General features: G+C 47.0%; 1 protein-coding gene across 1 annotated transcript in view; it reads right to left on the reverse strand.

Annotated features, from left to right (window-relative positions):
• The window catches only part of LOC111861140 (sodium/potassium-transporting ATPase subunit beta-1-interacting protein 3-like), a 31,801-nt gene extending 8,551 nt beyond the window's left edge, over positions 1-23,250 (reverse strand). Inside the window, exons 1-4 of the mRNA XM_072710989.1 lie at positions 23,143-23,250; positions 22,621-22,760; positions 10,686-10,823; positions 5,732-5,812 (exon numbers count right to left, since the gene is read on the reverse strand). Of these exons, the coding sequence (XP_072567090.1) occupies positions 5,732-5,812; positions 10,686-10,823; positions 22,621-22,674 (273 nt within the window). The 5' untranslated portion in view covers positions 22,675-22,760; positions 23,143-23,250. The remainder of the gene's footprint in view (positions 1-5,731; positions 5,813-10,685; positions 10,824-22,620; positions 22,761-23,142) is intronic.
• Between the last annotated feature and the right edge of the window lie 15 nt (positions 23,251-23,265).

A 23,265-nucleotide genomic window follows, 5' to 3' on the forward strand; every position in this document is an offset into this window, starting at 1 on the left:
GTGAGGAGCTCAGCGATCGGTGACAGTCTAGTGTAGCGATGTCAGTGAGGAGCTCAGCGATCGGTGACAGTCTAGTGTAGCGATGTCAGTGAGGAGCTCAGCGATCGGTGACAGTCTAGTGTAGCGATGTCAGTGAGGAGCTCAGCGATCGGTGACAGTCTAGTGTAGCGATGTCAGTGAGGAGCTCAGCGATCGGTGACAGTCTAGTGTAGCGATGTCAGTGAGGAGCTCAGCGATCGGTGACAGTCTTGTGTAGCGATGTCAGTGAGGAGCTCAGCGATCGGTGACAGTCTAGTGTAGCGATGTCAGTGAGGAGCTCAGCGATCGGTGACAGTCTAGTGTAGCGATGTCAGTGAGGAGCTCAGCGATCGGTGACAGTCTTGTGTAGCGATGTCAGTGAGGAGCTCAGCGATCGGTGACAGTCTAGTGTAGCGATGTCAGTGAGGAGCTCAGCGATCGGTGACAGTCTAGTGTAGCGATGTCAGTGAGGAGCTCAGCGATCGGTGACAGTCTAGTGTAGCGATGTCAGTGAGGAGCTCAGCGATCGGTGACAGTCTAGTGTAACGGTGTCAGTGAGGAGCTCAGCGATCGGTGACAGTCTAGTGTAGCGATGTCAGTGAGGAGCTCAGCGATCGGTGACAGTCTAGTGTAACGGTGTCAGTGAGGAGCTCAGCGATCGGTGACAGTCTAGTGTAGCGATGTCAGTGAGGAGCTCAGCGATCGGTGACGGTCTAGTGTAGCGATGTCAGTGAGGAGCTCAGCGATCGGTGACAGTCTAGTGTAGCGATGTCAGTGAGGAGCTCAGAGATCGGTGACAGTCTAGTGTAGCAATATCAGTGAGGAGCTCAGCGATCGGTGACGGTCTAGTGTAGCGATGTCAGTGAGGAGCTCAGCGATCGGTGACAGTCTAGTGTAACGGTGTCAGTGAGGAGCTCAGCGATCGGTGACGGTCTAGTGTAACGATGTCAGTGAGGAGCTCAGCGATCGGTGACGGTCTAGTGTAACGATGTCAGTGAGGAGCTCAGCGATCGGTGACGGTCTAGTGTAGCGATGTCAGTGAGGAGCTCAGCGATCGGTGACAGTCTAGTGTAACGGTGTCAGTGAGGAGCTCAGCGATCGGTGACAGTCTAGTGTAGCGATGTCAGTGAGGAGCTCAGCGATCGGTGACAGTCTAGTGTAACGGTGTCAGTGAGGAGCTCAGCGATCGGTGACAGTCTTGTGTAGCGATGTCAGTGAGGAGGTCAGCGATCGGTGACAGTCTAGTGTAGCGATGTCAGTGAGGAGCTCAGCGATCGGTGACAGTCTAGTGTAACGGTGTCAGTGAGGAGCTCAGCGATCGGTGACAGTCTAGTGTAGCGATGTCAGTGAGGAGCTCAGCGATCGGTGACAGTCTAGTGTAACGGTGTCAGTGAGGAGCTCAGCGATCGGTGACAGTCTAGTGTAGCGATGTCAGTGAGGAGCTCAGCGATCGGTGACAGTCTAGTGTAGCGATGTCAGTGAGGAGCTCAGCGATCGGTGACAGTCTAGTGTAGCGATGTCAGTGAGGAGCTCAGCGATCGGTGACAGTCTAGTGTAACGGTGTCAGTGAGGAGCTCAGCGATCGGTGACAGTCTAGTGTAGCGATGTCAGTGAGGAGCTCAGCGATCGGTGACAGTCTAGTGTAACGGTGTCAGTGAGGAGCTCAGCGATCGGTGACAGTCTAGTGTAGCGATGTCAGTGAGGAGCTCAGCGATCGGTGACGGTCTAGTGTAGCGATGTCAGTGAGGAGCTCAGCGATCGGTGACAGTCTAGTGTAGCGATGTCAGTGAGGAGCTCAGAGATCGGTGACAGTCTAGTGTAGCAATATCAGTGAGGAGCTCAGCGATCGGTGACGGTCTAGTGTAGCGATGTCAGTGAGGAGCTCAGCGATCGGTGACAGTCTAGTGTAACGGTGTCAGTGAGGAGCTCAGCGATCGGTGACGGTCTAGTGTAACGATGTCAGTGAGGAGCTCAGCGATCGGTGACGGTCTAGTGTAACGATGTCAGTGAGGAGCTCAGCGATCGGTGACAGTCTAGTGTAGCGATGTCAGTGAGGAGCTCAGCGATCGGTGACAGTCTAGTGTAACGGTGTCAGTGAGGAGCTCAGCGATCGGTGACAGTCTAGTGTAGCGATGTCAGTGAGGAGCTCAGCGATCGGTGACAGTCTAGTGTAACGGTGTCAGTGAGGAGCTCAGCGATCGGTGACAGTCTAGTGTAGCGATGTCAGTGAGGAGCTCAGCGATCGGTGACAGTCTAGTGTAACGGTGTCAGTGAGGAGCTCAGCGATCGGTGACAGTCTAGTGTAGCGATGTCAGTGAGGAGCTCAGCGATCGGTGACAGTCTAGTGTAACGGTGTCAGTGAGGAGCTCAGCGATCGGTGACAGTCTAGTGTAGCGATGTCAGTGAGGAGCTCAGCGATCGGTGACGGTCTAGTGTAGCGATGTCAGTGAGGAGCTCAGCGATCGGTGACAGTCTAGTGTAGCGATGTCAGTGAGGAGCTCAGAGATCGGTGACAGTCTAGTGTAGCAATATCAGTGAGGAGCTCAGCGATCGGTGACGGTCTAGTGTAGCGATGTCAGTGAGGAGCTCAGCGATCGGTGACAGTCTAGTGTAACGGTGTCAGTGAGGAGCTCAGCGATCGGTGACGGTCTAGTGTAACGATGTCAGTGAGGAGCTCAGCGATCGGTGACGGTCTAGTGTAACGATGTCAGTGAGGAGCTCAGCGATCGGTGACAGTCTAGTGTAGCGATGTCAGTGAGGAGCTCAGCGATCGGTGACAGTCTAGTGTAACGGTGTCAGTGAGGAGCTCAGCGATCGGTGACAGTCTAGTGTAGCGATGTCAGTGAGGAGCTCAGCGATCGGTGACAGTCTAGTGTAACGGTGTCAGTGAGGAGCTCAGCGATCGGTGACAGTCTTGTGTAGCGATGTCAGTGAGGAGCTCAGCGATCGGTGACAGTCTAGTGTAGCGATGTCAGTGAGGAGCTCAGCGATCGGTGACAGTCTAGTGTAACGGTGTCAGTGAGGAGCTCAGCGATCGGTGACAGTCTAGTGTAGCGATGTCAGTGAGGAGCTCAGCGATCGGTGACAGTCTAGTGTAACGGTGTCAGTGAGGAGCTCAGCGATCGGTGACAGTCTAGTGTAGCGATGTCAGTGAGGAGCTCAGCGATCGGTGACAGTCTAGTGTAGCGATGTCAGTGAGGAGCTCAGCGATCGGTGACAGTCTAGTGTAACGGTGTCAATGAGGAGCTCAGCGATCGGTGACAGTCTAGTGTAGCGATGTCAGTGAGGAGCTCAGCGATCGGTGACAGTCTAGTGTAGCGATGTCAGTGAGGAGCTCAGCGATCGGTGACAGTCTAGTGTAGCGATGTCAGTGAGGAGCTCAGCGATCGGTGACAGTCTAGTGTAGCGATGTCAGTGAGGAGCTCAGCGATCGGTGACAGTCTAGTGTAGCGATGTCAGTGAGGAGCTCAGCGATCGGTGACAGTCTAGTGTAGCGATGTCAGTGAGGAGCTCAGCGATCGGTGACAGTCTAGTGTAGCGATGTCAGTGAGGAGCTCAGCGATCGGTGACAGTCTAGTGTAGCGATGTCAGTGAGGAGCTCAGCGATCGGTGACAGTCTAGTGTAGCGATGTCAGTGAGGAGCTCAGCGATCGGTGACAGTCTTGTGTAGCGATGTCAGTGAGGAGCTCAGCGATCGGTGACAGTCTAGTGTAGCGATGTCAGTGAGGAGCTCAGCGATCGGTGACAGTCTAGTGTAGCGATGTCAGTGAGGAGCTCAGCGATCGGTGACAGTCTTGTGTAGCGATGTCAGTGAGGAGCTCAGCGATCGGTGACAGTCTAGTGTAGCGATGTCAGTGAGGAGCTCAGCGATCGGTGACAGTCTAGTGTAACGATGTCAGTGAGGAGCTCAGCGATCGGTGAGTCTAGTGTAACGATGACAGTGAGGAGCTCAGCGATCGGTGACAGTCTAGTGCAGCGATGTCAGTGAGGAGCTCAGCGATCGGTGACAGTCTAGTGTAACGGTGTCAGTGAGGAGCTCAGCGATCGGTGACAGTCTTGTGTAGCGATGTCAGTGAGGAGCTCAGCGATCGGTGACGGTCTAGTGTAGCGATGTCAGTGAGGAGCTCAGCGATCGGTGACAGTCTAGTGTAGCGATGTCAGTGAGGAGCTCAGCGATCGGTGACAGTCTAGTGGCGATGCAGAGTGTTGCTGCCATTGGCGAGGGGGCTCATTAAATCAGCCAAGTCCGCGTTGGAGGTTCTGTAAGGACCTGAAACTCACTTCTGGGGCCCGGTGTCATGCCAGCGTGACAGGAGCCAAGTAGAACTGCAATACAGTTTCAGCAAACCTGCTCCATACCACCTACGCAGGCAATTTGTGATGCAGGACCAGATGCAGCCATTTGCAGCCTCTGGGTAGCTTGGGTCTGTGTGATTGGTACAAACTGACCGCGATTCCTGGGTGTGTGCGCTCTGCTTGGGTCTGTGTGATTGGTACAAACTGACCGCGATTCCTGGGTGTGTGCACTCTGCTTGGGTTTGTGTGATTGGTACAAACTGACCGCGATTCCTAGGTGTGTGTGCTCTGCTTGGGTCTGTGTGATTGGTACAAATTGACCGCGATTACTGGGTGTGTGCGCTCTGCTTGGGTCTGTGTCATTGGTACAAATTGACCGCGATTCCTGGGTTTGTGCGCTCTACTTCCCTGAAGTCCATTTTTTGCAAAAACAAGTGCAATTTATCCTCTAATTTCTTGAAAGCTAATTGGGCAGCGGTTCCCCTGACAGACTGTCATCATCGTAATTCCACATCGCAGATATGCCCCGGAAATTTTCCTGTGAAATCCCAGCCTACTCCTGCCTTAGGGTTTGCTGCCTCTGCTGAATCCCGGCGACGGGGGCAGGGAGCCCTCATCCGCATTTAGCTGCTCAATGTTACCCGCTAAACCGGGTGAAAAATCCCTTATTACAACGATAATCCTCTGTTCAAATTACAAAAGGTCACAGATAAAGTACTTCAAGAGTGTTGACGTTAAATTTTAAAGTTTCTCATTAATTATTTCTTCACAGATACTTTGTGGAAAATGAATATTAATGATGTATTCTGCGTATAGGAATGCCTTAAAAGGCCCGTGTACAGTCAGTTTTATATGTTATCTGTGACTGATAACACTACAGTAAGTTAGTAACAGAGCTAGGAAACTGGTTCTCGGCACTGAAAGGGAGAGTACTGTATGTCCTCATTTAAATGCTAATTTGAGCCATTTCGTTTCCTGTGTGAGAATAAGATGATGAGAGTACACTGTCTTTATGATTCATCAAGGCACCAGCACAATCGGCATGTCTGGGTAATTATTTTCCCCCCCGCTTATTTCCAAGGGTCTATCTTTGATTTGGATACTGGTGGGGGGAGGGGGGGTATAAAAATCAAGCTAAATCAGTGACCATGTGGCATCGTCATGGCAGAAAGGCTGAGGATCATGGGCGTAATTTCCAGGGGAGTTAGGGGGGTCATGACCCCCCCCCCAATAATCAGATCCAGCCAATATAACCCCCCCAATAATCATGTTTCCCCTGTAATGGCTGGAGACCTCGACCCCCCCAATGTCCTGAGGATGGCTGCCTGGAATGTTATTAGCGCACTGTGTATGTCAACGAGCAGCAACATTAGCGCCGTAGAGTAAAGCCCTCCAACGTTATCCAAACAGACCGTACCTCGGTAAGGCCACCTACTCCGAGGTAGAAGCAGATGATGAACACGTTCCAGACGATCCACACAGCAGCCCAGATGGAGTACTGGATGGAGAGAGAAGGAGAGAAACAGAAACAGGCGTGGTATCAAGGCTGTGTGAGTCTCTCAGGTTTGCTGCCAGCGCTCGAGTGCCCGCCGTCGGGCCGCTTAATTGCGATACTCGAATGCTCGAAAGAGGCCCCTGGCGAAAGCTTGTGTGACGGCGGACGGCAGACAGGTGGATCTGAAGAGCGCGAAAACTAACGAAGGCCCTGGCTCTTGGAGAGAATCTCAACATTTCCCAGAATTCTCAAGAGATTTCGAATTTAACTCTAAACCCCTCTTTTTGAGTGCTTCCCTGGCAAAGCCCCTCCCCCCAAAATAAACAAAATCAAGCCAAGACAGATGACAGGGAAGGGGGGGGGGTATTAAAATTTCAAAGGAATCTCAGGCAGCGTCCCGAGCTTGTTCTCTTTTGCCAGATATTCTCTTTTTCTGCTGACAGAATCCAGACGCAGTCTGGCCAGCTCCTGTTTCCATGTCGAGTAGAAAAGTAAAACTCATATGGATCCCAAACTCAGTTCTTCCACTCAACACCCTCACAGTGCAGAACAGTTTCATCAAGTCCCTAATTCCCATATCATAGGTTTGGGACACATACAGGGGTGAATTTAAGATTATTTTCTTCTAGCCAATTGGGCCATTTCAGTAAAAATAAACGTAGGACTTCACACAAGGTGAGTCACAGTAGTTTGCACAGCTGTCTCACACCTCTAGGACCAGGGCTTGAGTCTCTGCACTGGTTCCATGTGTGCAGAGTTTCTATCTTCTCCTTGTGGGATTCCCTCTAGTTACTTTCCCCCTATGCGCCCTCACACAAACTGGGCTGTTCCTTGCCTTGTGTCCATAGGCTCCAGACCCTGAATTGGACAAGTGCTTATAGAAAGTGTAGTGATGTTCACACATAAAATCGTTCCGTCTTTTTCACTAACCTTTTGTCTAAATGACATCCAACTGAATGAGAGCATACTGTATTAGAGCTTCAAGAGCTTGTAATGGGAGATTTACCTGCCTGCTAACCCGGCATAACCTATATGGTGACTCGCTAACAGAATGCTAAACCGGCATAAACTACATGGTCACTCGCTAACAGAATGCTAAACCGGCATAAACTACATGGTCACTCGCTATCAGAATGCTAAACCGGCATAAACTACATGGTCACTCGCTAACAGAATGCTAAACCGGCATAAACTACATGGTCACTCGCTAACAGAATGCTAAACCGGCATAAACTACATGGTCACTCGCTATCAGAATGCTAAACCGGCATAAACTACATGGTCACTCGCTAACAGAATGCTAACCCGGCATAACCTACATGGTCACTCGCTAACAGAATGCTAACCCGGCATAACCTACATGGTCACTCGCTAACAGAATGCTAACCCGGCATAACCTACATGGTCACTCGCTAACAGAATGCTAACCCGGCATAACCTACATGGTAAGGGAGACTAACCTGCCTGCAAACCCAGTATAACCTACATGGTCACTCGCTAACAGAACGCTAACCCGGCATAACCTACATGGTCACTCACTAACAGAACGCTAACCCGGCATAACCTACATGGTCACTCGCTAACAGAACGCTAACCCAGTATAACCTACATGGTCACTCGCTAACAGAACGCTAACCCGGCATAACCTACATGGTCACTCGCTAACAGAACGCTAACCCAGCATAACCTACATGGTCACTCGCTAACAGAACGCAGTCGCTAAACAGTGAACACCGTGTCTCCCAAACCGCTCGTCTCTCACTGGTGTGCAGTTAGCAGCTCGCCCTGCTGCTGCAGACCTTAATACTGGCTCCAGACGTCATCTACAGCTCAGCCGACCAAAGGAAGTGCAGAGCTGGTAAGAACCTGAACATGAGCTCTGCTCGGAGGGTGGGGGCCAACAATGGGCTTCCAGGTGTAGCAGCCAAAAAATGTATTTATGGCACACATACATATTTAATGTATGATCAAATCCCTTTAAAGGACAAACAGAGAAGCATAAAATACAGCTCCTTGATCGAGATTCCCCTTTCTGAAAGTATGGTGAGCGTGTGCATGCTCACGCATATGGGACAGAAGACTGCTTTAGGATTCAATGAGGAGGATTCAGCTTGAAGGTTTCACCGCTGGAGAGCATAAAATGTTATTGAAAAATGTAATATCAATGGAATTATGTGTCTATTTCAAGGCTGAAGATAAGATTAGCGACACTACAGTGCAATTAAGTTGGATTGTGGATAATTCTGTCATTTTAAAGTTGCATTTTCAATATTGGAGGCTGACAAAAACAGAAAAAACTAGGGCTGTCACGTTTTAAACGATATTCGAACATTCGTTTGACCACAATAATGACCACAATCGAACTATAATTAACCCATTAGAATCTTAAAACGCCACTGTAGCCTTTAAGCGCATTAGACCATTCGTTTTCTTGTCTGCAGTCCACGTAGTACCTAAAAGATCAGGGTGAGACCAAATTTGTTTAAATAATTTTGTGACACTATACTGTTGCGATTCAACTGCACTTGCTTAGTCGCTCTTTGCGCAACAGGACGGCAAGGATAAACCTAAATAATACAGACATGTCCTGCAAAATGTGCTTTAAGCATTAAGCTATGTGAGACATTGTACACCATGTGTTTTTATTCGTATTTATTAATAATTGAACTGTGTATATTGAGAACGGTAAGCGAACACACAAACACTGAAATATATTACGAGCACTGAAAGATAATACAGCCCAAAAACTACATTTAAGGCTAGCTAACCGCGGTTTTGGAGTTAAGGTTTAAACTCGAACCCACTTTCTGGAATATTTCAGTGTAGATCCGCATCTCCCCAGATACGCCAGCAAGTAAGAAAAGAAGGGAGGTGTAGCCGAAAGTGGGTTCGAGTTTAAAGCTTAATGATAACACACGGTAAAGTTATGCTTTATATTCAGTTTTCCGGCTGCAATACCTTTCAGCGAAAGCAAGCAACACCCCTTGGGTTTCTAGATTCCTTTAGGGCGAGTTTTAATTAATATTTCATTCTTTGTGTGTGCACTTCACCTTCAATAGCCCAACTGTCTCATTTTCTATCACTGGGGGTGAATGGACACAGTGCATTTTTTAGTAAATATGTAGGGTGAGTTCAGCAAAAGTGGGACATTTAGGTTTTGCCCTATGTTTAAAAAAATCAACAACCAATGAAAGCAAACAGTGCTAAAATCATGTTCCAATACAGCTTGGTCTTCAACAACTGTTTGCATTGGTGTGTTTAAGCTATGTAACGCAAACCCTGGACAAGTGGGTCGACAAAGGAATTGACTCTTTCGAAAGATAAGACTGCTAGAAGCATATAATGGGGTATATTGTTTAACATGATGTACTTTTGTAAAAGAGGGCTGAAGATTGTTTTAAAAATAAAGCATATTTTTGAAAAAGATATATGTCTTTTGTTTGCTTTTGTCTTGACTGAAGGTGCTACTAAAAGTAGGATAGTACTTTTCATACAAATGGGACATATTTTTACATGTAAACAATGTAGCCTAGATTGGGGGTACCCTACTCGTTGATCGTGATCGACCAGCGTTTCTAGGGCGATTGCGATACGATAAAAGGATAATACTGTATTTCATTGGTGGCGAACCGGTCAACCGCGATAGGAAGGGGACACCACCCCCGCCCAAAGGTCGACAAAATATACCAAGAAATGTTTCATGGAGATTTATTGATTCTCATGAAGTGAAAAAGAAAACAATTACTTATTTGAAGTAGTTGGATCTTGTGAATAAAATATTACAATGAATGTATTTATGGCTTGTTTTCTTGGTCAATAAAATATTGCTTTATGCAATTAAAGTGTATGTTGCCTCTATACAAAAACCACTGACCTGCTTTTGTGGAAGAGCTGCCCCACTTTACTTGAACAAGCTCATCAAGAAATGAGAGGTGCCTCTGTGTTTTATCCGATTTAACTCTTAAATATTACATAGATAACTGCACTTTACTTACTTACGAAGGTTACATCTCTGCACTACTTATTTACTGCCTGTTCACACCTTGCACGCCCTGTTACTGTGGTTTTAAGTGTTACTATATGTTACTGTATGTTACTATATGTTACTATATGTTACTGTATGTTACTATATGTTACTATATGTTACTGTATGTTGCACCTGGGCCATGAAGAAACGTTGTTTCATCGCTCTTTGTACATGTATGAAGCTGCCGATGACAAAGTAACCTTGAACCTTGATTGTTTAAATGTCCACACAAATATTTTTAAAGAGACATGCAGCTATAATAGAAAAAAAATATTAGTTTAAGCAAATGGCTTTCATGAGATTTTTCTAAATCATCTACCAAAAAGTGTCCCACTTTTGTATAGTTCACCCATCCATGCCTGCTTGTCCTATGCAAGGCTTTGGGGGTCCAGAGCCCTGTTCCAGAAGCTATGGGCGCAAAGCAGGAAATATGGAACTCAAATAAGCAAAAACACAAACAAATACAAAGCACTAATTACCTGCCAATTCTTTCTTTGTAACCAAAACGTTTTTTAAAGAACAACTTAATTGGCACTTTTAGCAATAAAAAACAATTTTTCTTGGTTGTTACCACATTTTAACAGAGGCTGTATTTGCTCATTTAATTTATAGGTGGGTGACTATATCATATCGCTGTCAGGTGATCCTTTGGTTTCTCAGTAGCATGTAATTCTCAGACTATTATAAATATGTAGAATCTGGTGCAATTCTGATTCATTTGTTCCAATTGGGCAGAATTTTGTCTCACAAGTAACACCTACTGGCAGAACCAAAGAATGCATGACATATGTGCTTGGCAGGCTTCCCACGAGACACTGGAATCTGCTGGGGGTTTCCAGAGCCACTCACCACAAGAAGATATCTGGGTCGATACTGGAGGGTCCCGGAAATACCCAGAATCAGAATGACGATGTGGAGGAAGTTGCCCAGGATGGGGACCCACTGATATCCCAGGAAGTCGAATACCTGACGCTCCAGTGCAGCCAGCTGAAATGCGAGCAAGCAGAGTGTGAGCTGAGCGTGTTTGTGGGGGGGCAGAAATGCCGCTAAACACAACTGGTTATGTTTTTCCACTGGAAAACCATTTCTAGCACCATTTTGCATCAAAACATGCTGTCTCTCTCCACTGTCCAAAGACATTCCATGATAATTATCAGATTAGTAATCAGCAAAGGAATGGGGGGGGGGGGTGTGTAGGCTGAGTGTGGGAGGAGGGCTTACAACCCCCCATCCCCTCTGTAATTCACACCCTTGGTAACCAGTAACCATTTAAATTATCAACTCTGTACTAAAGAGCTCAACATAATGAACACAGCTATAACAAGAGAGAAATCTTTGGAGACTTTATTAATAGCCACATGAGATAAAGAAAACACACTCAAAGTAGTGATGTCCAAGCCCGCAGATAATTCTAAATTTAACAACAAAGACAGCGGCTCGCTCCCAATCTCTACTGATCTTCTTATTCGCTGAAGATGCCAAGATCGGAATTTTCTTATGCATAACATCGTGAAGTTAAAGTGACACCCCAAGCACATCCACAAGCGTAAGCAGGCGTGATGCGGGCAGGACGAAATCACGTTTCCCCAAATTTACATTTCACGACACTAGATTAAACAAGTGGATTAAACCAAGATCCTGTTACTCAGGAACCCTCAGATCTTCCTAAAGCCCTTATGGATTTAATCCTCTAATTAAGGGCACAAGGAGAAAATATGGTTCTCATTTCCAGCCACGAGCAGTCAGAAACCCCGGGCAGGCCTGGCATGCATGAGTGCAGGTCACATGGGGTCTAGCCTGGCATGCATGAGTGCAGGTCAGATGGGGTCTAGCCTGGCATGCATGAGTGCAGGTCACATGGGGTCTGGCCTGGCATGCATGAGTGCAGGTCAGATGGGGTCTAGCCTGGCATGCATGAGTGCAGGTCTGGCCTGGCATGCATGAGTGCAGGTCTGGCCTGGCTTGCATGAGTGCAGGTCTGGCCTGGCATGCATGAGTGCAGGTCAGATGGGGTCTGGCCTGGCATGCATGAGTGCAGGTCAGATGGGGTCTCGGTGTGTCTCAGGATGCAGAGAAAGTCAGGTTAACATATCATCCTCCACAATGCCGCCGTGGGTGAAACACAATACGGTGACAGAATGCATTCCCACCAGAAAGCGTAAGTACATTTAAAACTAAAAACTTCTGCAAAAATAACTTAATAAAAGATTTACTCTGCCGGTGATACATCAGACTCCCCACCCTCAAACCTCCACATACCCCTCTTAGGAAAAAAGCTTTCTGGTCGACATTCCTCCAGCGAGAGCTTCATTGTGAGGCGGCAGCTGTATTTACGCCTTGCAGATACTAAACAGAAATATTCCTTATTTAGGCGACGCTGAAACAGCATGTTCTGCTAACGATCCAGCTAGCTATGATCTTCTCACTCTACACACTAGCTATTTCTTTAGTTTCTCAAATATCTGGGAGGGGGTCTGTCACCTACCATAGCCTTTAACTAGACCAGCTATGTGAACTAGTTAAAGAGGTGTTCAGAGTTTCGTACAGATGCTCGTCCGTGTTACGATATTTCAACTTCACGATGTTTTTCACTTTCAGTACATAATTCAGTAAATTCTATGAGGTATTCAACACCTTAATTTAAAGTATGCTTTGCGTTAATGATTTTCCCCAACGGTATTAAAATTCATTTTCGACATACGATGGGGTTGCATTCCGATAAATCTGTCGTAACCTGGGGTGAGGCTGTATTCTGCAGTAGCACTGCTGGGTTCAAAAAGGACGACAAGATGTGGAAATGTGACTTCTGTCACGGGGGCAGTGGAGGAGGTGCCTCTGCAGGCCAACATGCAAACACAAGTGTCCAGCTTGAGGTTCCTAAATGCTGCCCGTCACAGTCCCCCCTAATGGGGAGCATCTGTAACAGCGACCCTGTCCTTTTCAGCTGAAGAGATGGCTGGTCTTTCACACTGTAGCATATGAAGCCCCCCCCACACCAAACAATGTTTTCATTCCTCTTCTGATGGATGATCTCATAGTAACTAAACAAATATAACATGTCAGAAAGCAAAAAGAGCGAATGTACAGGAGAATCGTGACCTGAAAACTTGGACCAACTGCCAAGAACGTGGAGACAGAGAGCAGCACTAAAACAGAACGATAAACACGGGCACAGAAGCCTAGAGTTCTACTCATTGTTAGTGAACGGCATGTCAGGAGAACAGTCAGTACCAGTACGGGGAAGGACCCTGGAGGAACTCTGAGGTTGCACTGGGTGTTAGAAAACAGTTCCACATCACAGGGTCAGACCAAATAGGTCAAGTTTCTGTGCTCACTGCTTTCCAGCTGCACTGCCGATCTGTGCTTTCTGTGTGGGTCATGTGTACATTACATTGTGGGGACCAAATGGACCCACAATGCGATAAAAGCCTGTCATTTTGTCGTCGTGGGGACCAGTTTTTTGGTCTGCACAATATAAGACTCAATTTCATAAAAATCTATGACTGCAATCAAAAGGAAAGTCTTGTATTTTGGTCGGTTGCTTATGGTTAAGGTTAGGGCTGGGTAGGGGTTAAGGTTGTCATTGCTAGGTGTAGAGTTTTTTCAATAGACATGAATGGATGGTGAAAGATGGACAAAGATGAATACAAATATGTTTGTGTGTGTCCAGAATGAAAGATCACATCTGTTTCCTGATGTCCACCATGCACACAATTCCATGAAGGACACTGTTTGACCATCCCAGAAGATCATGTGTGACCCCGACCAGGATAACAGACAGCTGGCTCGCACCGCACTACATTCTCTGTCCTATGACACCGACCAGGATAACAGACAGCTGGCTCACACTGCACTACATTCTCTGTCCTATGACACCGACCAGGATAACAGACAGCTGGCTCACACTGCACTACATTCTCTGTCCTATGACACCGACCAGGATAACAGACAGCTGGCTCGCACTGCACTACATTCTCTGTCCTATGACACCGACCAGGATAACAGACAGCTGGCTCGCACTGCACTACATTCTCTGTCCTATGACACCGACCAGGATAACAGACAGCTGGCTCGCACTGCACTACATTCTCTGTCCTATGACACCGACCAGGATAACAGACAGCTGGCTCGCACTGCACTACATTCTCTGTCCTATGACACCGACCAGGATAACAGACAGCTGGCTCGCACTGCACTACATTCTCTGTCCTATGACACGGACCAGGATAACAGACAGCTGGCTCGCACTGCACTACATTCTCTGTCCTATGACACTGACCAGGATAACAGACAGCTGGCTCGCACTGCACTACATTCTCTGTCCTATGCTTCCTCCAGTCATCCCTTTCCAAGGCATCAGTAATAACAGCACATCTCTCCCCAAAACACTGGGGCAACCCGTTCCAGCTGGCTGTCTGGAACATTCCGGACCTGGCGGAGGCGAGCGGCTCACGCGTGAGCCCTAGACGTGCGCGGCGCGCCAGGATCCTCGCGGATCAGACGAGCCAGAAGCCCTGTCAGGCGGCTCGGAAAGAGTCTTAGAAGAAGCCCCATCAGGAGGACAGGAACACCCTATCTCTCCGACTCCAGCATGAATAAATGAACAAAAGAATAAACAAGATCAAAACGAGACTCTGGTGCTGCACTGCAGCAGACAGAAGCACCTCCTTTGGTTGCATAAGCAAACGCAGAGTCTCAAGCCCCCCATTTTAGCTAACAGGGAGGTGTCGCCTACACTTGGAAATCTCTGCTGTCTTTGAGCCAACAGCCCTGGGAGCAGATGGCTCTGTCTTACGCTAAGGGCTGCAGATGAGGGGGGTGGCGAGTGGCCTAAGTCTCTCTGCCGGTGATCAGTACATTGCTAGTTCGAGACCTGGGCTGTGAGCAGTCACATGCCCGCGGGCCCTTGAAGAAAGGCCCTTAACGGTCACATGTCCGCGGGCCCTTGAAGAAAGGCCCTTAACGGTCACATGTCCGCGGGCCCTTGAAGAAAGGCCCTTAACGGTCACATGTCCGCGGGCCCTTGAAGAAGGGCCCCTAACCCCCAGCTCCAGGGTGCTGCATGCTGACTGCTACTCCCAAGCTACAGAGAGCATTATAGGGTCAGCAAAAGAGCTACATTCCATTGTACAAAAGACAAAGAAATCATTGTCTTTTTGGACGATCGTCTCTCGATACATTCGGATGGAGGGCCGTGGAAGCAAGTCAACCTCACAACAGATTTGGGCACAAAAACATCTGTGCTGAGGGAGCAGCTGCTGTATGGAAGCGTGTCACAAAGGCGTGTCTCTGTATGGAAGCGTGTCACAAAGGTGTGTCTCTGTATGGAGGCATGTCACAAAGGCGTGTCTCTGTATGGAGGCGTGTCACAAAGGTGTGTCTCTGTATTGAGGCATGTCACAAAGGCGTGTCTCTGTATCGAGGCGTGTCACAAAGGCCTGTCTCCGTATGGAGGCGTGTCACAAAGGCGTGTCTCCGTATGGAGGCGTGTCACAAAGGCCTGTCTCCGTATCGAGGCGTGTCACAAAGGCCTGTCTCCGTATCGAGGCGTGTCACAAAGGCGTGTCTCCGTATCGAGGCGTGTCACAAAGGCGTGTCTCCGTATCGAGGCGTGTCACAAAGGCGTGTCTCCGTATGGAAGCGTGTCACAAAGGCGTGTCTCTGTATGGAAGCGTGTCACAAAGGCGTGTCTCTGTATCGAGGCGTGTCACAAAGGCGTGTCTCTGTATGGAAGCGTGTCACAAAGGCATGTTTCTGAAATAAAACAAAACAGCAGCAGTAAATTTCTCCCTGTAGTATTTTTCCCCATTTTGTTCTTCATGAGAGAGACAAGCATGGATGCCTATACTGGTTGCAGTCAGGCTTGGGTTCAGAGCATGAGCTTGGCCAAGGTACCAGCTGCACTAAAGTCCAAGGACCCAACAACGATGTGATTATCCTAATAGACACAAGATTCAAAGCGTGTCACAAAGGCGTGTCTCTGTATGGAAGCGTGTCACAAAGGCGTGTCTCTGTATGGAGGCGTGTCACAAAGGCGTGTCTCTGTATGGAGGCGTGTCACAAAGGCGTGTCTCTGTATTGAGGCGTGTCACAAAGGCGTGTCTCTGTATGGAGGCGTGTCACAAAGGCGTGTCTCTGTATCGAGGCGTGTCACAAAGGCCTGTCTCCGTATGGAGGCGTGTCACAAAGGCGTGTCTCCGTATGGAGGCGTGTCACAAAGGCCTGTCTCCGTATGGAGGCGTGTCACAAAGGCCTGTCTCCGTATCGAGGCGTGTCACAAAGGCGTGTCTCCGTATCGAGGCGTGTCACAAAGGCGTGTCTCCGTATCGAGGCGTGTCACAAAGGCGTGTCTCCGTATGGAAGCGTGTCACAAAGGCGTGTCTCTGTATGGAAGCGTGTCACAAAGGCGTGTCTCTGTATCGAGGCGTGTCACAAAGGCGTGTCTCTGTATGGAAGCGTGTCACAAAGGCATGTTTCTGAAATAAAACAAAACAGCAGCAGTAAATTTCTCCCTGTAGTATTTTTCCCCATTTTGTTCTTCATGAGAGAGACAAGCATGGATGCCTATACTGGTTGCAGTCAGGCTTGGGTTCAGAGCATGAGCTTGGCCAAGGTACCAGCTGCACTAAAGTCCAAGGACCCAACAACGATGTGATTATCCTAATAGACACAAGATTCAAACCCATGCCCTTCCGCACATGGGCGCAACTCCCTAACCCACGACCCACACGCCACCACAAAAATCACCTGACCAGCGCCTACATTACATATCAAACACAGCTGGCAAGTGATGCGTAATCAGTATACCAGACGGGAAGGGCGAACGGTTCTTTCCGTAAATGTTTAGAAATGTCAGCGGCAGATATCAGCACATTTCTACTGCCATGAAACACCCCGTGACCTGCATAGAGCCCAAGGTCAGTGTCCCTCCTGTGCTGGTCCCCATTATGCATCATCTCTAAGACATAATGTGAAATAGATCAGTTTTCAATTAAGCTACGTATTTAATTCAATCATATGCTAATCTTAGTGCAATATTTGTCTCTCAATAATTTCAGTGACTTCCCAGGAAAATAAATAGTTTGCAGTCTTCAAGGATTCTCTAAGAACTCAGAGTGTTTGCATAAAATTTAAAGTTTAAGAACTTGATCTAAAATGCAGCAATCTGAAGTTTACATAGACAGTCTCTGTATACATGAGGATGCTGCGTTAGTGCCGGAAAAAGAATAACACTAAATACACGGTCCCTGAGAAAAGGCAAACGACTTAAACAGGACGAGACTCTTAAAAACAAAGCCACTCTAGAAATCAATGTGCTTTTAAGTTGAGCAAATTACTCAGTAGGGCAACCCAGTAGAGGCCGGGGACTCAATCTCAGCCCGACCATCCTATCCATCAAATCCCAGCCACAGCTGTTAGCGAACGGTGTCCCGGAAGAAGAGAATAATGTCACGCGCTCACCATCTCATGTCAATTTGCTTTCCAAATGCATTCGCCTGTTCCGGTCAGACGCTATGCTGGATATCAGTAAACACAGTCCCAGGACTGTAACAGGTAATAAGTGGTTCACCACAGGATCAATACTACTAAATATGTTTCCATTTATCCGTAATTATCCGGATGCCCTAACTTGACCTTTGACCCTTTGTAGGCCAGCGGGAGCACCGAGAATTAACCCAACAAAGCGAAGGGGATACAAGAACCTGGTACCTCATCAGCTTCTGATCTACGGTGAGAATTCAACAACGTGGGTCAAGTCCAAGTCACATTAAATCTGGACACACGCACAGGAGCGTGTATATATTTTATCGACACTGTACATAGCTTACATAACATGAGGAATGGCAGAAACTCTCATTTGTGTACATACATATTCAACAGATTTAGAGAAGCGTTTTGGGGCTTTAGGGAAGTTTCATAAGGCGTTCATCTGCATGGCTCGTGAAAGCAGACTTGTGTTTCGCAGGGAAAGAAAAAGCAGACTTATGCAATTATAAAACCCCAACTATCAACTTGGGGGGAATAAATCTCAGGAATTAACAGTCTCATCTCTGTTATCAGGGAGGCCGCGTTCCCGGCTGGATCTGCTAAGCCCCTGACAGCTCCGCTATTCACCAGATCCTTTGTGGCAACTTTCCCCTTTTATAACTTCTGCCGTAATTGCAAAAAATGCCTATCCACAATCCCCTCGCGATTCAGCAAAGGATGTCAGAGGACACACCTGCTGCAGTGTATCTGCGAGTCACGACAAGAGCCACAGAATCATTCATCCACATCTTTGCCTGTCAAATTTTATGCATCCTGAAGATGTTCCGTGTTTTTCCTCACTTGTAGTTTTGACAGTATGAAGAAGTATACGATATTAGTGGCCTATATGTAAAAAAAAAAAAAATCATATTCAATAACCCAACACCATTAAACTAAAAGAGCATTAGGACTGTAGACAAGGATGTAGCCAACAGATAACTGAAAGAAGTCATGGTGAACAAAAAAAGGACTTTAGAATTATGAAACAAACGTAGAGCATCGGATCACAATGACCCTAGACTATCATTGATATCAATATTAACCCGGGATGTGTGTGTCAGCTCACGGCAGCAGGCTAAGAATGCGAGGTGTGAATCTGAAGCATCCCGCCATGCCAAACTTGAAATAGATTCTGCGGTTAATCGCTGTCCGGGCTCCAGCACCGTCACCTGTGCCAGTTCAGCCTCGGCCATTTCTGCCAATCCTCTGCCAAATACCTATCAGTTATACTTTTTGCAGTCATTTTCAGAAAATAAGTCGGATACATAATCTTGGGTGAAAGCACATACTCTACTACTAACAAAACAGGGACAATGCATATCAAGACCAAAATTGCTCTTATTGTGTTCGTGATTTGAGGACAGCAATTGCCTAATGCGCTGTGCCTGACCGGACAGACTGTGATCTACTGTGTCCGGTCCTGGATAAGCTGCTAAAAGATGGAGATGGATGACTGGATGATTAGTGGCTGAAGGAGCCAGCTGTCTAAACAGGGGGATGTACGGAAAATCACGAATAACGTCAGCGGATGCACGCTGAAACGCCATTAGCGCAGGCAAATTTGATTTCACTGGCGGCGTCACGGTGACCCAGGATGCACACCCACAATTACGGCACACAGATCCTTTCATCTCACTGCCACCAACACTTTTAATTGGATTTTAATTGCTTAGCAGCATGTTAGGGATTCCTGAGGCCGAGCTCTGCCCCGCGACAAGCATCTGAAAATCCCACATTCAGACAGGACACATCTGCCCCAGTCGTAGAGATGCGTGGCCACAGAGATACGCACTGTACTACCGCACCGCCCGTAGCCTAGCCACGTGTTGCCGCTAAATACGCCGTCTTCTTCAGCTCCAGACAATCGTCACGTATTCGTGAAGGACTTTGTTCAGTGCAATCGTTACGAATCGGGCAATCAAAGGCTCGTTCTCCAGGCACACTCGATGCTACCAGGGGGTCGGGGATAAACACGGCGAGTCGCTCTCTTTAGGTCTCCGACAAATAGATCCGCAGCTGATTCAAGAGCAGATGGGGCTGATTATTCTCGAAGTCAAGTTGCCGCAGCTGGAGAGCCGCCAGAGAAGCGCGTCCCTGCGGACGGAGGAGCCGATATCCCAGCTCCGAGAGAGTATGATGCTAAAGCAACGAGGACCCACGCGGAGTTCAAATTACACGTGGAAAAAAACTGTCCAAATCATAAATATGTGAAATATCCAGTTGGTCTTCTCTGAAATTGTATGACGTAGATATGGGAACAGATAAAAGTCAATGCAGAGATCACACGACCGTGAGACTCACAGTTTGACATCTTGTTGCTGAACACCTGTTAAATACACTAGAAAAATAAAGGAACGTAACACTAATTGAGCGAGTTATTTACCTATCGCGTTGACTTTTACATTTAGGAATCCCAAGTTTTCCGTTTACGCCAGGCAACTTCACCCAGTGGTCTTGGTGCTTAACCAAGCTTAGACCTGTGCTCACTTGTTTCTGTTCTCAGTACGAGCGAAACCTTTCCTTTGTGGTTTGGGAGCACTGATAGCTTCAAAGAATTTAAACACACCGCATCTGTTAGCAATGCCCGAAGCTACACTTTTTCTGCGATTAAAGAGATTAAGATTCAAAGCTTCTTCAGATGTAACAGGTAAAGTGAGGTATTGCACACGTCATAACTCACTTGATATTTTAGATCTGACTGTCACTCACGTGTTTGATATTCAGGAACACAGACCGCAGCAAACACTGAGAGACACCGATAAAACAACTAAACGAAGGCGGACAAAACGAAGCCCCCAGAGGACATTTTGGTTTTGCTTAACCTGAAACTTCAGAACCAAGTAAAACTGTTAAAGTCGGCGCCAAAACCTTCACTGGAAATGAATGTGTACGCGCATTTTCCTATTAAGCAAGAATAAGAATTATAACCTGGACTAGGGCATTGACTAAGATAAACATAGCCAAAATGACCTTTTATTGCATTAATGCACCTGGCAAACACTGGATTTTAATTCACAAAGGACATAATAGCAGATAACAAGGTGCAGTGCAAACACTATAAGACATTTCGCTACTGGATAATAATGTACCGTTCAAACTATCACCGGCTGCCACATCAAAACCGCCCACTTGAAGGCGGTCTGCAGTCTTTGTAATTTGTCCTGGTGCAGCTTGTCAGGAAGGGAAGAAAAACCAACAAAAAGCATATGATAGTTACAAATAGGTTTTACAGATAGGCTTGCAGAAAGGCTTTCTGTCAGAATTAACGTAAGTTCTAATATTTCTGTGATTCTATTTCATACCTTGCAGCTGTATAGCTATAAGGCTCAGATGAAAGGCCTGCTTCCTGCACATGCAAACAAAGCTCATACAAACCAGAGACAGTCAGGAGCTCAGCCATGCACTTGGTGAGCTGATGGTGATGTCAGGCTCTTCATCTGAAAAACCATCCACATCCCATTGTAAGCCATTATCTGGATAGATCAATCATCACTAATCTGCACCCTTTCACTATTATGCAGGTGGCAACACGCAGCAAGGACAGTCAGTCTGTAAAGATCCAATTAAATTCAATTTATTTTAGTACAGCACCTTTCACAACAGTCACCCCAAGGTGCTTAACATGAGTATGTTTTAATACATTCCTCCTAAAAATATATATATTTAATATATTTAAATATATATATATATTATTCTAGATTCTTCTAGACTATGACCCTACAAAGACATATTTCACTTATATGCACATCCTTGTGTGTGATTGCGTTCTGCAATGGATTGGGGCCCATCCTGGGTTGTTCCCTGCCTTGTGCCCGTAGGGTCCGAGATAGGCTCCAGACCCCCCCTGAGCCTGAATAAGATAAGCGGTTACAGAAAATGGATGGATGGATGCACTTCCTTGTAAAGTTACCGAAATATTTTTATTTCTCCTCCGTTGTCTTCTGGCTTTCTTTATTCAGTTTCTTTCCTTCCTTATTACCCCCGTTCTGTAGCTCCATCTAATTATGTATCACAACACAACCCTGTAAAGTGCTTTGGGACAGCTCTGTTGTGAAAGGCGCTATATAAAAATAAATTGAAAAAAGTTTAATTTAGCTGGACTCTCCTCAGTGTCACCATTAAATGATCGGTGGTTTACAGGAATTTACGACAAGTCTGAATGCAGCCTCAGCTGTTTGTGGACTTTGCTTATGCCCATCGCATGTGCTGCATGGCTGTCTTTTCCGTCCCACTATCCAAAGTCATGCAGTCCCACAGTGTGCTTTGCATGTGCCCTGCAATAGACGGGATGGTCTCCAGACATGACACTGTACAGGAGTGACTAGACGGCTATGATATGTTTATTACATATTGCATAAATGAAGAAAATTTGGAAGCACTTTGTTCGTTCTGTCTGGCTCTCCACTGGACCGTTAGTAGGGCCAGACGCACCATAACATATAGCAGATGACACGAAACCCCACGGTACACATCGTTTGCTTATCCGGCCCGTGGTCTGTACGGTTGACCTTTAAACTTCGAGTCTCGGTGCTACTCAGGCTCTGGAAAATAAAGTTCCCCGGAGCTACAAAGCAGCCTAACCTAATACCAACATGCGATCGTCGTAAATCGTGGTCTATTAGTCTTCTAAACGGGATTATTATGGTGTCTCAGGTTACATACGAGCCTACAGACGCTCGTAGAATCGGAAAGAAATCGAAGCTGTAGCTCCGTCTGCCCGCTCCGATTCCAGCGCCTCCGAAGAACGGGCGAGCGGTCTGCTAAACCGGCGGCTTTAAACCCGGGAAACTTCAGTCGTCTTTCATAGCATGTTACCCCATTTCAACCATACAAAGTGCTGTTCATATATCTGTAAATATGATTATTATCCACGACGGCATAGTAAATGAATGCGGATTACGCTACAATTGGGAAAAAAAGTCTTAAAGTATTACAAATAAAGCCATCTCATGCATTGTATATAAGGAACTTAATACTATCTGTAAATGAACTAAATTTCGTTGTGCATCTTTGCACAAAAGGCTTTCTATTCCAAATCATCACAAATTTTTGTAAATCGTAATACTCGTGCTACTTATATGCCTGGAGAGTGAGCGCTGATGTTGCATTGAATCACCAGCTTGTCCGTAGTGATACTGAACTGCACGCGCCTACACCGTCAGCTCTCTGAAGCGGTGCGCGCGTCGTGCTGGACAAAAGGACACGCTAGATGTAGCACACATAACGTAGCACACATCCCTGCCATGCACATACTCACCAGCTGTAAAGTGCAGAGAAAGACCAGCATGCATCGACCGCTACAGCAGCTCATGCTTAAGCCCCAAATTATACAGAAGCGTTTAGTGAAAGAGCGGTGGATGGTGCCGAGGAACCGCTGTAGCCAGTATGACCGCCGATCTAGAAGTAACAATACACATTTAGAGAACGGTCCGTGGAGATGAGTCGGATCAGATCTAGAAGTTGAAAACGTCCCCACAAAGTCATTTTACAATTTGAAAACGCAAATCGATTTTCTTTATGCGCATGAGCAAAACAGCTTGCATCTATGTAGTTTCGCCCAATCTATATTTTGGAGATTTTAAGCCCCCCTCATCGCACAAACTTAAGCAGCCCGTGATGGGGATTCGGAGAGCGCGCCGTGGGCGTGGCCGCGGCCGTGGGCGGGGCTGCGTTCCCGCACATCTGGGGACGGTGTATCTCATTCAACATTTTAAGATTTCTGTACACGACGAGTGAATTGCTTGTTCGTCTACTACTGTAAAATATCATTTGCACATACGGGTAAACTTGTCGACGACTAGTAACTTGAGTAAAAACTTAAAATCAGGACAACTTTCGCGGTGGGATTTTGCCAGGAAATGACAGGTGCCCTATGTGCATTGCTGACTGAAACTGAAATGAA

Source organism: Paramormyrops kingsleyae, chromosome 4 (genome assembly GCF_048594095.1).
Source record: "Paramormyrops kingsleyae isolate MSU_618 chromosome 4, PKINGS_0.4, whole genome shotgun sequence".
In the NCBI taxonomy this organism is placed as follows: domain Eukaryota; kingdom Metazoa; phylum Chordata; class Actinopteri; order Osteoglossiformes; family Mormyridae; genus Paramormyrops; species Paramormyrops kingsleyae.